Source organism: Diplotaxodon limnothrissa, linkage group LG3 (assembly GCF_057381915.1).
Source record: "Diplotaxodon limnothrissa isolate DT_005_m linkage group LG3, D_limnothrissa_male_GT1.1, whole genome shotgun sequence".
Classification (NCBI taxonomy): Eukaryota; Metazoa; Chordata; class Actinopteri; order Cichliformes; family Cichlidae; genus Diplotaxodon; species Diplotaxodon limnothrissa.
Genome location: NC_140598.1, coordinates 40113824 through 40127763, shown reverse-complemented (window position 1 = coordinate 40127763; position 13940 = coordinate 40113824). Strand labels below are relative to the sequence as shown.

The following is a 13940-nucleotide window of genomic DNA, read 5'->3' as shown; positions in this document are numbered from 1 at the left end:
ACTACAGCATTCAGGAAATCAAGTCAGAAGGGCCTAACCGGGGATCAACTCAAGGCAGACCCAGGGGGATTTGCATCATCTCTATGATCTGTTAGGTCCAAAGACGGAAGGGGCCCAAACTTTTTCGAAGGTTCCATATTTCCCTTTTACACTATGCAATATCTTCTCAGGTGTGCAGTAGGACGCTAGCTCATTAATCCAGTGTCTCAGTGTTGGAGAGTTTTCAGATTTCCAATGTAGCAGAATACATTTTTTCACTGCAGTACTCGCAAGTAAAATAAAATATTTCTTGTGATAATTCACATTTATAGAACCTGTGTCACCTAAAATCCATAGTTTTGGGTCCAGTTCGATTTGGATCCCCATTACCATTGAGATTATTTCAATCGCCCGTCTCCAGAACTCTTCTATCACTGGGCAATTCCACAGCATGTGGAGGTGGTCACCATCTGTCACCTTACATCTCAAACATTTGGGGGAGTAATTAATATCAATTTTATGTAACCTATAAGGGGTATAATATATCCTATGAAATATATTAAATTGCATTTGCCTGTGATTTGTAGAAATTAACATGGTCTGTGCCTGTTCCAATAAATGGTGCCATTCTACCTCTTCATAGACATAGCCCAGGTCTGTCTCCCATTTTCTTTTTAAAGATGCTTTATTATAGTCAGGTAACTTTTCATTGATAATAGTGTATATAGAAGATGCTATTCCTTTTATTGACTTCCATGGTTTGGTGCAAAGATGCGTTTCAAGAGGAGTTTCTTTGGGAATCTCGGGGAATAATCCTGGTAAATGGTAAATGGCCTGCATTTGTATAGTGCTTTTCTAGTCCATAGGACCCCAAAGCGCTTTACACTACATTCAGTCATCCACCCATTCACACACTGCAATAGCGATAGCAAGCTACATTGTAGCCACAGCTGCCTTGGGGCGTACTGACAGAGGCGAGGCTGCCGGACACAGGCACCACCGGGCCCTCTGACCACCACCAGTAGGCAAACATGGGGTTAGTATCTTGCCCAAGAATATTTGGCATGCAGCCAGGATGCAGCCTGGGATCGAACCACCGACCTTCTGATTAGTGGCTGACCTGCTCTGCCACCTGAGCTACAGCCACCCACTTTGGATTTCTCTTTGACCCAATCTCTTATTTGTAGGAATTTGAAGAAATTTTGTCCTGGAAGTTTGAATTTTTCCTTTAGTTGTTGAAAGTCAATAAATGTATCATTATTGTATAAATCGGCAACAGTTCGAATATTTCTGTCCTTCCATCCCCGCAATATTGGGTCAGCAATATGATGAGAGAGATCAGGGTTGCCCCATAAGGGTGTCCTTCTAAGAAAAGAGATATTTATTTTCAGAAGTGAGTGGGATTCCTGCCAGGCACAGAAGGTGTTTAATATTATCAAATTGTTTGTGAGCTTGGATAGACATTTTTTTTGTACCTAATAATGGAACATCTTTTAATGGTATGGGGTTCACCTCATGTTGTTCTATTGGAACCCATCGAACCTCACTCCTCTCTGCATGTAGCCAGATCCAAATTGATCGGTACTGGGAGGCAAGATAATAGTTCCTAACGTTTGGTAAATTAAGTCCTCCCCTTGAATATGAGGCCTGTAGTGAGGAGAGTTTGACTCTTGGATTTTTCTTTTGCCATATGAAAGAAGTTATGAGTTTGTTAAGCTCTTTGAAGAAACTTTTAGGAACATTTGTAGGGAGACATTGAAATAAGTAGATAAACTTAGGCAAAATGTTCATTTTAACAACATTAATTCTCCCTATAAGAGATAATGGAAAATCCATCCATCTCTGAATATTAAGTTTGGTTTGCTCCAACAGTTTGATATGATTTAATTTGAATATTTGATCCTCGGATTTACCAATTTGTATACCCAAATACGTAAATCCATTATTACACCACTGTAATGGGTCAGTAAGAGCTGTAATACGGCTATCTTGTATATTTAATGACATAATCTCACTTTTGGTATAGTTTAACTTGTATCCTGAGGCTGCACTGTATTCTTTAAGACACTTCATTAAAGAGGGAATTGATTTAAGAGGGTCCGTTATATACAGTAGGAGGTCATCTGCGTATAGAGAAAGTTTATGTTCACTTGTGCCGAATTTGATTCCAGATATGGAGGCATTAGTACGGATGGCAACTGCTAGTGGTTCGATCGCAATCGCAAAGAGCAAGGGGGAACTTGGACAACCTTGTCTGCAACCTCCAGTTAAAGAGAAAGTGCCAGAAAGCACATTATTTGTTATGATATTGGCTCTGGGGGCATTAAAAAGTGTCCTAACATAGCGGGTGAACTTTTCTCCGAAGCCCATGGCTTCCATTGCCTGAAATAGAAAGTTTGGCTCAATCCTGTCAAATGCTTTATTAGCGTCCATGGAGATTATTAGCAGTGGGTTTTGGTTTTTTTGAGCAGTATTCAGTATATGGAGCAAACGCCGCACATTATCTGCTCCATGTCTGTTTTTAATGAAGCCTGTTTGGTCGGCATTTATTATCTTAGGCATAATGTCCTCCAATCTAAGTGCAATTATTTTAGATAATATTTTATAATCTGCATTTAAAAGCCTGAGGGGTCTGTAAGAGTCACATCTCTGTTTGTCCTTGCCTGGTTTTGGCAATAATGTGATTGTTGCAATTTCCAATGATTCTGGTAATTTATTATTTTCTAAAGCTTCTTTAATCATATTTGTAAGTGGTGTCAATAATTTATTAGAAAAAGCCTTATATTAATCAACTGGAAATCCATCTGGTCCAGGGGTCTTATTATTTTGTAAACACTTGAGGGCTCGAAGAACCTCCATCTCAGATATATCTGCATCAAGCAGTTCTTTGTCCTCATTATGTAATTTAGGAAGGGTTATTCCATCTATAAATCTTTTTGCAGCAGTACTGTCGACCCCTTGCTCAGATTTATACAGATCTTCATAGAACCGTTTAAACTCTTACACTTTGCGACATATTGGTAGCCCAGGAAAGTTTAATGGGATTATGGTCTGAAAAAGTAGCTGCTAAGTAGGAGCAATCTATCACTGTTGCCATCATATTTTGTGGTACAAGAAACATATAAATTCTAGAGTATGTATTATGTACTGGTGAAAAAAAGGAGAAGTCCCTCTGGCCTGGATGGAGGTTTCGCCACAAATCAATTATACCTATATCCTTCATATTGTCATGGTCCGGGTGTGTGCCAGTGTGTCTCCCTCCGAGCCGGCGTCTCCACCCCTGGGAGGGGCCTCAGTGTTTTTGCTGATCGCTTACATCTGTGGGTAATTAGCCGGGGACTCATAAGGCCAGCGTTCTCAATCTCTCTTCGCCAGATTCTCTGCTAAACATCACTACACCTAACTGTCAACCCCTGGCGAAGAGCTTCTACTTGGATGCTGGACCTTCTGGCAGTCCCTCAGGCTATTACCAAGATTACCTACCTGCCTCTCTGCCTCCACGCCAGGAGTTTTTGGATTTACACACCCGGACTACTCACCCCTCTATGTCATCCCCGACCTCCGTTGGCAATGATCCCGACCTTTTTTCCTGGACCCTTTGTGACTTGCTTTTCCAGTCCAATCCCCGGAATAGCTGTCCTTTCTGACCCGGACCAGATCGTTATTTAGTTTAACGTCTACGCTCACCTTTTGTTTATGAATATTTTGTGTAAACATTAAACATTATTCTTAAAATATACTTACGAGCTGTTCGGCGTCTTGCGTTTGAGTCCTGTCACTCGTCTGAAACGGTCTCGGCCGTAACAGTAGAATCTGGCCAGTAGTTATGGACTCAGCAGACGCGGAACGGTCAGCCATTCAGAGGCAGGGGGCGATATTAGGAAGTCATGAACAATCTATTCAGTTCCTGTTAGCCCAGCAGCAGACTCTTAGAGATGGTCAAAGTAAAATACTGGAGTCCCTCCAGGCTCTACAAGCGGGTATTTCTACTGCTGCTGGTTCCGCCTCGGGCCCCGCGGGCCAAGACTCCGGTACACCAGCTCCTCTGCCTCAACCTGTTGCCGTTGCATCTCCACCTACATCAGCTTTCCGTGATGCTACGTCCCCGGAGCCCGAACCATTTTCAGGGGATCCAGGGAGTTGTAGCGGGTTTTTGCTTCAGGTCGACCTTGTTTTCGGTCGTTCTCCACGCACATTTGTTGCGGATTCTAATAAGATATCTTATTTGGTGGGTAAACTGCGTAATCGTGCACTTAAGTGGGCGGAGGCGTATCTATCAAAGAATCCTTTGTTAACCTGTTCTTATGAGGTGTTTTTGGGGGAATTCCAGAAAACGTTTGCGCACCCCATTTCTGAGGGTAGTTCTGCGCAGAGGCTGCTGGATCTTCGCCAGGGCCGTCAGAGGGTTGCTGATTTTTTGATTGATTTTCGTACTGCCGCCGCCGAAACCGGTTGGCCTGACGACGCTCTGCGTGGGGTGTTTTTCCGGGCATTAAACGAGGGTATGAAAGACCAGCTTGCCTCCCGTGATGAGCCAAAATCTTTTGAGGAACTGGCGTCCCTCTCCCTTCGCATTGACAACAGGTTGCGTGACAGGGAGAGGGACAGGAACTACAAATCCCAGCGCCGTTTACCGCGCTCGTTTCCGGGTACGTCACCGTCGCCGCCTCCGACTGTGGACTCGCATGAGTTTGTCGCCTCGGCTTACGTCACTAATCCCGAGCCGGAGCCTATGCAGATTGGCCGGTCACGGTTGACACCGGAGGAGAGGGAGCGGCGGCGTCGGGCTCATGCCTGTTTTTACTGTGGCTCGCTGGAACACTTGATTGCTGCATGCCCGAAGGAGGGAAAAGGTGTCGCCCGCCGGTAGAATCGGGGATACGGGTGGGCGGTTCGAATTCTGGTCAGAAACCCCGTTTACAACTCCCTGTCACCTTGGAGATGCTACAGATTACTCATTCATGCACAGCCTTATTAGATTCTGGTTCTGAACAGAATTTAATCAGTCTCGATCTCGCTGAACGATTAGGCGTTCCGCTCGTGCGCCTTGAGCCGCCCATTCCAGTTAGAGCGATTAATAACCAGGTTTTCGCTAAAATTTCTTTTCACACTGGTCCAGTGTCACTGTGCACTTCGGGGAATCATAGGGAGAAACTCACCTTTTTTGTCCTCGATTCACCTGATACTCCGCTCACTTTGGGTTATCCCTGGCTGTGCTTACACAATCCGCACTTGGATTGGGAGGGGCAAAGGGTTGTCAGCTGGAGCCCTTTTTGCCACTCCAATTGTCTGACTTCCGCCCGTTTTCCCGGCCCGGGGGAGGCTACGGGGACTGACGAATATGTCCCCGATCTCTCAGGGGTGCCGCCTGAGTATCATGATTTGCGGGAAGTATTCAGTAAGATCAAAGCGCAGTCCCTACCGCCCCATCGCCCTTATGACTGTGCGATTGATTTGCTCCCCGGAGCGTCCCTGCCCAAGAGCCGGTTATATAGTATCTCTAGGCCTGAACGTGCTGCGATGGAGGAGTATATTAGGGATTCACTAGCGGCTGGGTTAATCCGTCCGTCTTCATCCCCCGTGGCGGCTGGGGTTTTTTTTGTAGACAAGAAGGATGGGTCTCTTCGGCCGTGTATTGATTTCAGGGGCTTGAATGACGTCACTATTAAAAATAAGTATCCCTTGCCACTCATTAGCTCCGCTGTTGAATCGCTACAGGGTGCCACGGTGTTCACTAAGTTAGATCTTCGCAATGCTTATCATTTGGTGCGAATCCGTCAGGGAGACGAGTGGAAGACCGCGTTTAACACCCCCCTGGGTCATTTCGAGTATCTCGTTATGCCTTTCGGTTTAACGAACGCTCCAGCGGTGTTTCAGGCCCTGATAAATGATGTCCTACGGGATTTCCTCGACCGTTTTGTGTTCGTCTATTTAGATGACATTCTTATTTTTTCTAAAACTTTGGCTGAGCATCATTCACATGTCCGAGCTGTCCTTCAACGCCTCTTGGAAAACAGACTGTATGCCAAGGCTGAGAAATGTGAGTTTCATTTGACATCGGTCTCTTTCCTGGGATACATTTTGGCAGGGGGGCAGGTGAAGACGGATCCGGCTAAGGTGAAGGCGGTCACAGACTGGCCTGTGCCTTCTACTCGCAAGCAACTCCAGGGGTTTTTGGGATTTGCAAATTTCTATCGTCGGTTCATAAGGAACTACAGTCTGGTGGCGGCTCCGCTTACACGCCTTACCTCTACGAAGCTTCCGTTCGGCTGGTCCGCTGAAGCAGACAGCGCGTTCACGAAGCTGAAACATCTGTTTTCTACTGCGCCCATCCTCGCTCAACCCGATCCGTCTAAGGCTTTTATTGTGGAGGTGGATGCTTCTGATGTGGGGGTGGGGGCTGTGCTTTCACAACGTGCCGGCCCCTCCTCTAAGCTACGGCCGTGCGCCTTTTTCTCTCGGCGGCTTTCACCAGCGGAACGGAACTATGATGTGGGGGACCGGGAACTGCTTGCCGTTAAGTTGGCGTTGGAGGAGTGGCGTCATCATCTGGAAGGCGCGGCGCTACCGTTCCTGGTGTGGACGGATCATAAGAACTTGACGTACCTACGCGGTGCGAAGAGGTTGAATGCACGTCAAGCTCGTTGGTCGCTGTTTTTCGCACGTTTTAACTTTTCCATTTCCTATCGCCCGGGTTCCAGAAACACCAAACCGGATGCCCTCTCTCGGCAGTTTGACTCTGACACGGGTCCGGCGGAGTTTTCCACCATTCTTCCGGCGGGCTGTACGGTGGGAGCTATTACCTGGGAGGTGGAGGACGCCATCAACCGGGGCCTCCGGACGGAACCGGATCCGGGCACGGGACCGACTAACCGGCGTTTTGTTCCCGCGGCTGCTCGCTCCAAGGTACTGGAATGGGTGCACGCTTCGAGGTTTGCGTGTCACCCGGGCAGGGGCAGGACGACTTCTATGGTTAAGAGACATTTTTGGTGGGCCACTCTGGACAAAGATGTTCGGGAATATGTGGCTGCGTGCCCTGTGTGTGCCAGGTGTAAGTCGCGTACTCACCGTCCTGCTGGGCTGTTGCAGCCGTTATCTACGCCTCATCGCCCTTGGTCCCACATCGCCCTGGATTTTGTTACGGGACTCCCGGTTTCGGCTGGGAAGACCACTATTCTCTCGGTCGTGGATCGGTTTTCTAAGGCTGCTCATTTCGTCGCTTTGGAGAAGTTGCCCACTGCGGCTGAGACGTCTACGTTGTTGTTGGACCATGTTTTTCGACTTCATGGCATTCCTGTGGAAATAGTTTCGGACAGGGGTCCGCAGTTCTCGTCCCAAGTTTGGGGTTCTTTTTGCGCTGCTTTGGGGGCCAGGCCTTGTCTGAGCTCTGGTTACCATCCTCAGACGAACGGCCAGACGGAACGTTTAAATCAGGAGCTTGAGGCCGCGCTCCGCTGTGTGACCTGTCATAACCCTGCGACTTGGGCCTCGTATCTGCCGTGGGTGGAATATGCCCACAACTCCTTGGTTTCGTCTGCTACTGGGTTGTCACCGTTCGAGGCCTCTTTGGGTTATCAGCCGCCCCTGTTTCCGGAGGAGGAGGCTGATCTTGCTGTCCCCTCGGTCCAGCATCATCTACAGCGCTGCCGTCGGGTCTGGTCTCGTACGCGGGAGGCGCTGTTGCGAGCTGTGGCTCGCCAACGTAGCTGTGCCGACCGTCGCCGGTCTCCTGCGCCTGTTTACTCACCTGGACAGAAGGTGTGGCTCGCCGCGAAAGACATCCCTCTCAGGGCATCCTCCCGCAAGTTGTCTCCTCGTTACATCGGCCCCTATTCTGTGGACAGGGTCCTCAGCCCTACGGCTGTCAAGCTCCGTTTGCCTGCTGCCTTGAGGGTTCACCCGGTCTTTCACGTTTCTCAGGTGAAGCCGGTGGTGTCTAGTCGTCTGTGCCCGCCTCCGGTGCCCCCGCCTCCCGCCCGGCTCATTGACGGGCACCCTGCGTTTTCTGTCCGGCGCATTCTGGATGTGCGGCGGCGGGGTAGGGGGCTGCAGTTTTTGGTGGACTGGGAGGGTTTTGGGCCGGAGGAGCGTTCTTGGGTTCCTCGTTCTTTGATGCTTGACTCTGTGATGGTTTCTGATTTTCTTAGGTCACGTCGTGGGGCGGGTGCTGGTCGGCCGCCGGGTGGCGTCCCTTGAGGGGGGGTACTGTCATGGTCCGGGTGTGTGCCAGTGTGTCTCCCTCCGAGCCGGCGTCTCCACCCCTGGGAGGGGCCTCAGTGTTTTTGCTGATCGCTTACATCTGTGGGTAATTAGCCGGGGACTCATAAGGCCAGCGTTCTCAATCTCTCTTCGCCAGATTCTCTGCTAAACATCACTACACCTAACTGTCAACCCCTGGCGAAGAGCTTCTACTTGGATGCTGGACCTTCTGGCAGTCCCTCAGGCTATTACCAAGATTACCTACCTGCCTCTCTGCCTCCACGCCAGGAGTTTTTGGATTTACACACCCGGACTACTCACCCCTCTATGTCATCCCCGACCTCCGTTGGCAATGATCCCGACCTTTTTTCCTGGACCCTTTGTGACTTGCTTTTCCAGTCCAATCCCCGGAATAGCTGTCCTTTCTGACCCGGACCAGATCGTTATTTAGTTTAACGTCTACGCTCACCTTTTGTTTATGAATATTTTGTGTAAACATTAAACATTATTCTTAAAATATACTTACGAGCTGTTCGGCGTCTTGCGTTTGAGTCCTGTCACTCGTCTGAAACGGTCTCGGCCGTAACACATACCTTGGTTCAGTGCTGTTGCTGCCTTGGATAGTGAAGCTGTTTTGGGTGAGGACCGATCCAAAGAGGGGTTTAGGACCAAATTAAAGTCTCCACCCACAATATACTGGCCCTCAATTGTAGCCACTTTCATTATTAAGTTGTTAAAGAATAAAGGGTCGTCGTAGTTGGGCCCATATATATTTACCAAAGTTATCTTATTTCTATTTATTTCACAATCTACAAGTAAGAATCTGCCATTTTTGTCCTTTTCAACTGAATTTAGTTGAAAGTTCAGGTGTTTATTAATAAGCAGGGTAACGCCTCTTGCTTTGGAAGTATATGATGAGTAAAAAACATTGCCTACCCAATCTCTTCGTAATTTTAAATGTTCAGCGTCTGTGAGGTGGCTCTCCTGGATAAAAGCGACATCTACACTCTGCCTCTTTAAGTATGTCAGCCCTCACTTATTTTGAAACTTCAGTTGCTGCTAACCTTCTAGCTTCAGCGTTTCCCATCTCAAGTTTCCTTGCGGGCTAGCTATTCAGGCCCTTTGTGAGAACTCTCTCCACAGCTACATGTTAAGAGGAATTGAGGTCTGACGACTGTTGCGGAAAGTCACTGAGACTTAAAAAGCATCAAATAGTTCCTGCAAAACTTCAGTTATATGTTGTGTCGTTACTGTCCTGAAGTATGAATCCTTTGCCACAAAGATGCAAACCAGGATCGAGTTACTTCTCACTTACAGTGGAGTCCAATATTTATCTTATTAAATGGGGTCAATAGAACATTAAAAACACTCTAACCAGGAGGAGAGTTATTCAATAGTTATTTTACAAACAGAGGATAAGTAATTGATGTGAGCCGCTTTCATCTTCTACTCTTTTCACAGGAGAGCATGTACAGAAGCATGATGAAATGGAGCAGCACTGTAAGTCAGCAGTCACATAAATCTGTCCTGTAAAAGCAGCAGGCTCGGGTCTCCCTGATCTTAACACTGGTTGTTTTTCAGCATGTTCCACAGTCTGAGTCTCTGGAGGACCGGCTGCTGATTGTGGAGGTCTCCGAGGTGAATGTGGACCTTCTCGTGAAGATCATGAAAGTGGTGGCTCCCATTGCTGCTTTTGTCAGATTTTTGCCGCTTGCCAACAGGGTACGATTTCATAAACACCTGCAAATTTTTCACGTTTTACATCTGCAAGGCTTGTTATGGTGTCTGCTGCTCTTAAAATGCAGCTTTTTCTGAAAAGTCTTCAGAAGGTATTAAGTCTTAAATTTCACCCGCAAAGCTGGTACAGTTTGGTTCAATTTAAACTGCTTAATAAAATTAAGGGAACACTTGATCAATGTTCCCTCTAAGCTGCGCGCGTGCGCAATTGCGCACTTCTGGCACAGTCTCTGCGCACAGAACATCTGTGTTGAGCACAAAAAAAAAAAAAATCGAACCTGAATTGAAATTAAATTAAAACTTTAACAATTCTGTTTTGCAGTGTTAGTCAGTAAGTGACTGGCTGCCACCTTATCCCATAGTCCAGCCAATAATGCGATTCACATTCGTATATACGCAGCTAATCAACGTCGCTGACAGGCTATGACAGCGTCCTTATGTGCCAACACCGGTGTTTTAGCTAGCAAAGCGGCGTGGCTGATGTGGACTGAAGCCACGTTAATGACAACGTGTACAACCATTGGAGATGTGAGCAGGACAGACGGAACAATTGATGGAAAACGTGTGGACGTTACACCAGTTTTTAAATTGTGTTGATTGGCCACGTAAAACCAGAGTTATGATAAAAATATGCGATGTTTGGTTTTCTTCCTGAATACTACCGTTGTTTATATTTACTGCGGGAAGAAACGGTAAAAACTGCGTTTTATAAGGAAAACGTTTGAAAGCACTCTCTGCCTGTGAGCAAAAACAAAACCAAAAAACCCCACCCTTTCCTATTGGTCAAAAAATGTACCATGTAGACCAATCAAAAAGTGATATAGCAACATGGCATTTAGTTGGTTAGGAAGGGGGATGTTTTGGAGTGGCACAAATAATTTGTGTGGCATCAAATTTGATGCAGAACAGCTGATTGTTCTGTAAATAGTTTGAAATGTTTGTTTAAAAAACGCCTTGGCTGCATTTTTATGTAAAGAGCTGCAAAAAAACTTTGTTTGCATAACTCAGTAACTTTTTTTGAAGAAGTAACTATATAATTAATTGCCCAGCATTGGTCTTTATATACTGTATTTTGCAGTCAGAGAGTTACAGGACTCGCTCCCAGACCACAGACTCATAATACAAGTCAGAGCTTTATAATCTAAAAAAAAAAAGAAAGTTGTGTTTTCAAAATTGGAGTTCAAGTTATTTTTCCTTCCAATAGTGTTAACATACTACACAAGTCATGAACAAGATTTTTTTTCTAATTTTCATTGTAAGTGGGCTAAAGCAGTTAATTAAAAGTAGTCTAAGATAAATGTAAATGCTGTAATTTGATTATTTTAATAAACCATGTAACTTGGATGGATTCGATGCTGGTGTGACCACAGTGCACACGTCTGCTGTTGCTCACAGTGGTCCAAGGGACCGTTCATGGAATTTGTGCGTTCGCTCAGACACATGAAAAATTAGAGGGAACATTGCACTTCATCATTGCAGAATAACAGTCAGTTAGAATTCAGAGAACTTCAGTTTGGCTTTAGCAGTCCTTCTCCTTGTACAAAGTAGAGGATACCTGCTGAATGGTCATTGCTCTTCTATGGCCCTGTCATGAACCAAGCAGCCAGGAACACACAGGCACAAATGTAATCTTCAAAAAATGGGTTTTATTATACCCCAAAAGGACAAGATGATTACAAAAATTCTAAATTTTTAGTGATCCGAGCTGAAAGAACCGGTTCTCTAAAAAGAGTTGGAAATCCCATCACTACAAACCATTATAACACACCATCTCCTAATATTTTCTCCACACTTTTGAGGCCGCACTGTTAGACACGGCAGATCTTCTTGTGACTGCCATTCAGGAGGAGCTGGACTGCCTATGCAACCTGAGTGAACTGCATGCACAATTCCACCAACAGTGAAAATCAGAAAAAATTCAATCAGGGAAGATAAAGAAAGCAATAAGTGGTTAACACGGAAAATGAAGACATTAAAAAAGTTTAACTGGTGTAACTTTCTTATACTGTGATGATCAAGTGGTTTTTAAACTGTGTTTTTAAGTTTGTCTTATTTTATTCTGTTTGCAGCTTTAAGCAAGACTTTTAACATTGAGAAACTTTTTAAATGAGTCTGAAGGAGACTTTGTTTTTTTAACACTAGTTCAGCAAGTTTTAATATTCAGACAGTCCCTGCGACAGGCAATCTGAATTTTACATGCCTTTGCAAACACTGGTGAAATACACTAAGTTCTCAACCAAGTGATAATCTTATGACCTGTCCAGCCTTTCGTCCTGGCCCATCTAGCAGGGAAGATGCCTGCAGTTTGAGGCAGCACTAAGTTATTCTTTTATTGTTTCTTGCTCAGTGGTTTTATTCTTTAATCAAAAACTTTGCAAAAGTATAGAAATATGTTTGCGCTTATTTTCCATTTGCAAGTTTAAAACACCAAGATTTTTTTGTTCTTTTAACAAAAAGTTGTACTATCGTAGAGGGCAGTAAAGAAACTCGCCAGGACCTCTGTCCTGTTACTTTCACAAATTGGGCCTGTAGCGCACCCTTTGAGTACCACTGTGTTGCTCAAATATCCTCAGGAAGAAAACAATTGTACTGTCACTGATGTAATATCTTTCTGTTTTCTCAGATATGCATTGAGATGGCTGAACCTGGTGGATTAACACAGGTGATGGAGAGCAATGTCACCAAGGACTATTTATCTTCTTGGTAAGTGTGTTCCACAATCAGAAGTGAGACAAAGAGGAAATTGATTTTAGATTGTGTGTTTTTTTTCTTTAAAGTGTCTTCATGCTTGTCTGACCTTGTGCTTTTTTCTCTCCTCTTCATAGGAGTAAAGTCGGACGTATTGAGTCGTGAGTATCTTTCATTTTCAGGTTTAGTGGCAGAGTCAAAACAGTCATGATGACTGCTGCACTCCTCAAGGTTGTGCTATAGTAAACAGTTCCCAAAGATGCAAAAAGAGAAGAGTGTGATTTAGACATAAGCAACTCTAGATTAGAAATTTGAAATGGAATTTCTTATTTCACATTAACATTTTGTGACAACAAACTTCTTTTCATAGTAACCTACTGGCATCTTTGCTTTTAAATTCAGTTTGAAGAGTCTGAAACAGCGTCTGCAAGACTCGGGTGAGAACACACTTAACCTCGAACTGGAAACAGAGAAGGCCGCAGAATCGACCGCTGTCCCGCAGCCAAGTGAGGAAGGCCAGAAAGCAGCAGTGAAGGAAGAGGGGCCACCACAAACTTTGGTCACTACTCCTGATGCAAACGCCGCCCCCGCTGCTTCTAGCGCTGCTCCTTCAGCAACAAGCCCAGTCAAGTCTGAGGAAAAAGACTCAAAACTTCCTCACATCAACGAGGACGTTTTCATGGCCATTACAGCGGCGCTTCGTGAGCATAGACAGGGTCGAGAAAGTAGGGCACAGAGCAAGGAAAGAGAGGTAACACTTTAAATTTCACTGTGTTGTCCCAAAATATCTTAAGACACTAAAAGCCTTATGTTGGAGATTACATGTGAGCATTGTATAGTAGTACACTGTCGATTGTTGCGGTAAAGCTGCAGGCTGTATGAATAATTAATGCTGATAATAATAACAATAATGTATACTTTATTGATCCCCCTGGGGAAATTACTCTCTTTGCATTTGACCCGTTCACTCAGTGAAGCAGTGGGCAGCCACTAAGCAGGCGTACCATGTGTAGGGATGGTACCTTGCTCAGGGTTACCTCAGGGTAGCCGTTCAGTGGATTTGAACCCCCGACCTTCCAATCACGGGGAAAGTGGTTTCGATGTCTGTATTTCACATGTGATAGTAGACTGGCAGTTTACGTCTGTGACACCTGATCAGCTGAAGGCAGAGCAGAGAAGGAGATTACTCACTCCCCATTGTGACAGGCGGAGATACTGTCCACTATACTAATGAGGAAGATAACATTTTTAGATTTGCATTATTTCTGGAACAGATAAATTAAAGCGAAGGTCATCACTACATATAGTCTTATTTATTTTTTGCAAGCTTGTGCATG

The 13940-nt window shown here is 45.4% G+C and overlaps 1 protein-coding gene across 4 annotated transcripts in view; it reads left to right on the top strand.

Annotated features, from left to right (window-relative positions):
• The window catches only part of LOC146635828 (uncharacterized), a 93017-nt gene that overhangs the window by 68991 nt on the left and 10086 nt on the right, over window positions 1–13940 (top strand). For all 4 annotated transcript variants that reach the window (XM_085349084.1, XM_085349090.1, XM_085349083.1 and 1 more), the window contains 5 exons: window positions 9640–9678; window positions 9760–9900; window positions 12539–12618; window positions 12741–12764; window positions 13006–13354. In XM_085349084.1, coding sequence (XP_085205210.1) covers window positions 9640–9678; window positions 9760–9900; window positions 12539–12618; window positions 12741–12764; window positions 13006–13354 — 633 coding nt within the window. The remainder of the gene's footprint in view (window positions 1–9639; window positions 9679–9759; window positions 9901–12538; window positions 12619–12740; window positions 12765–13005; window positions 13355–13940) is intronic.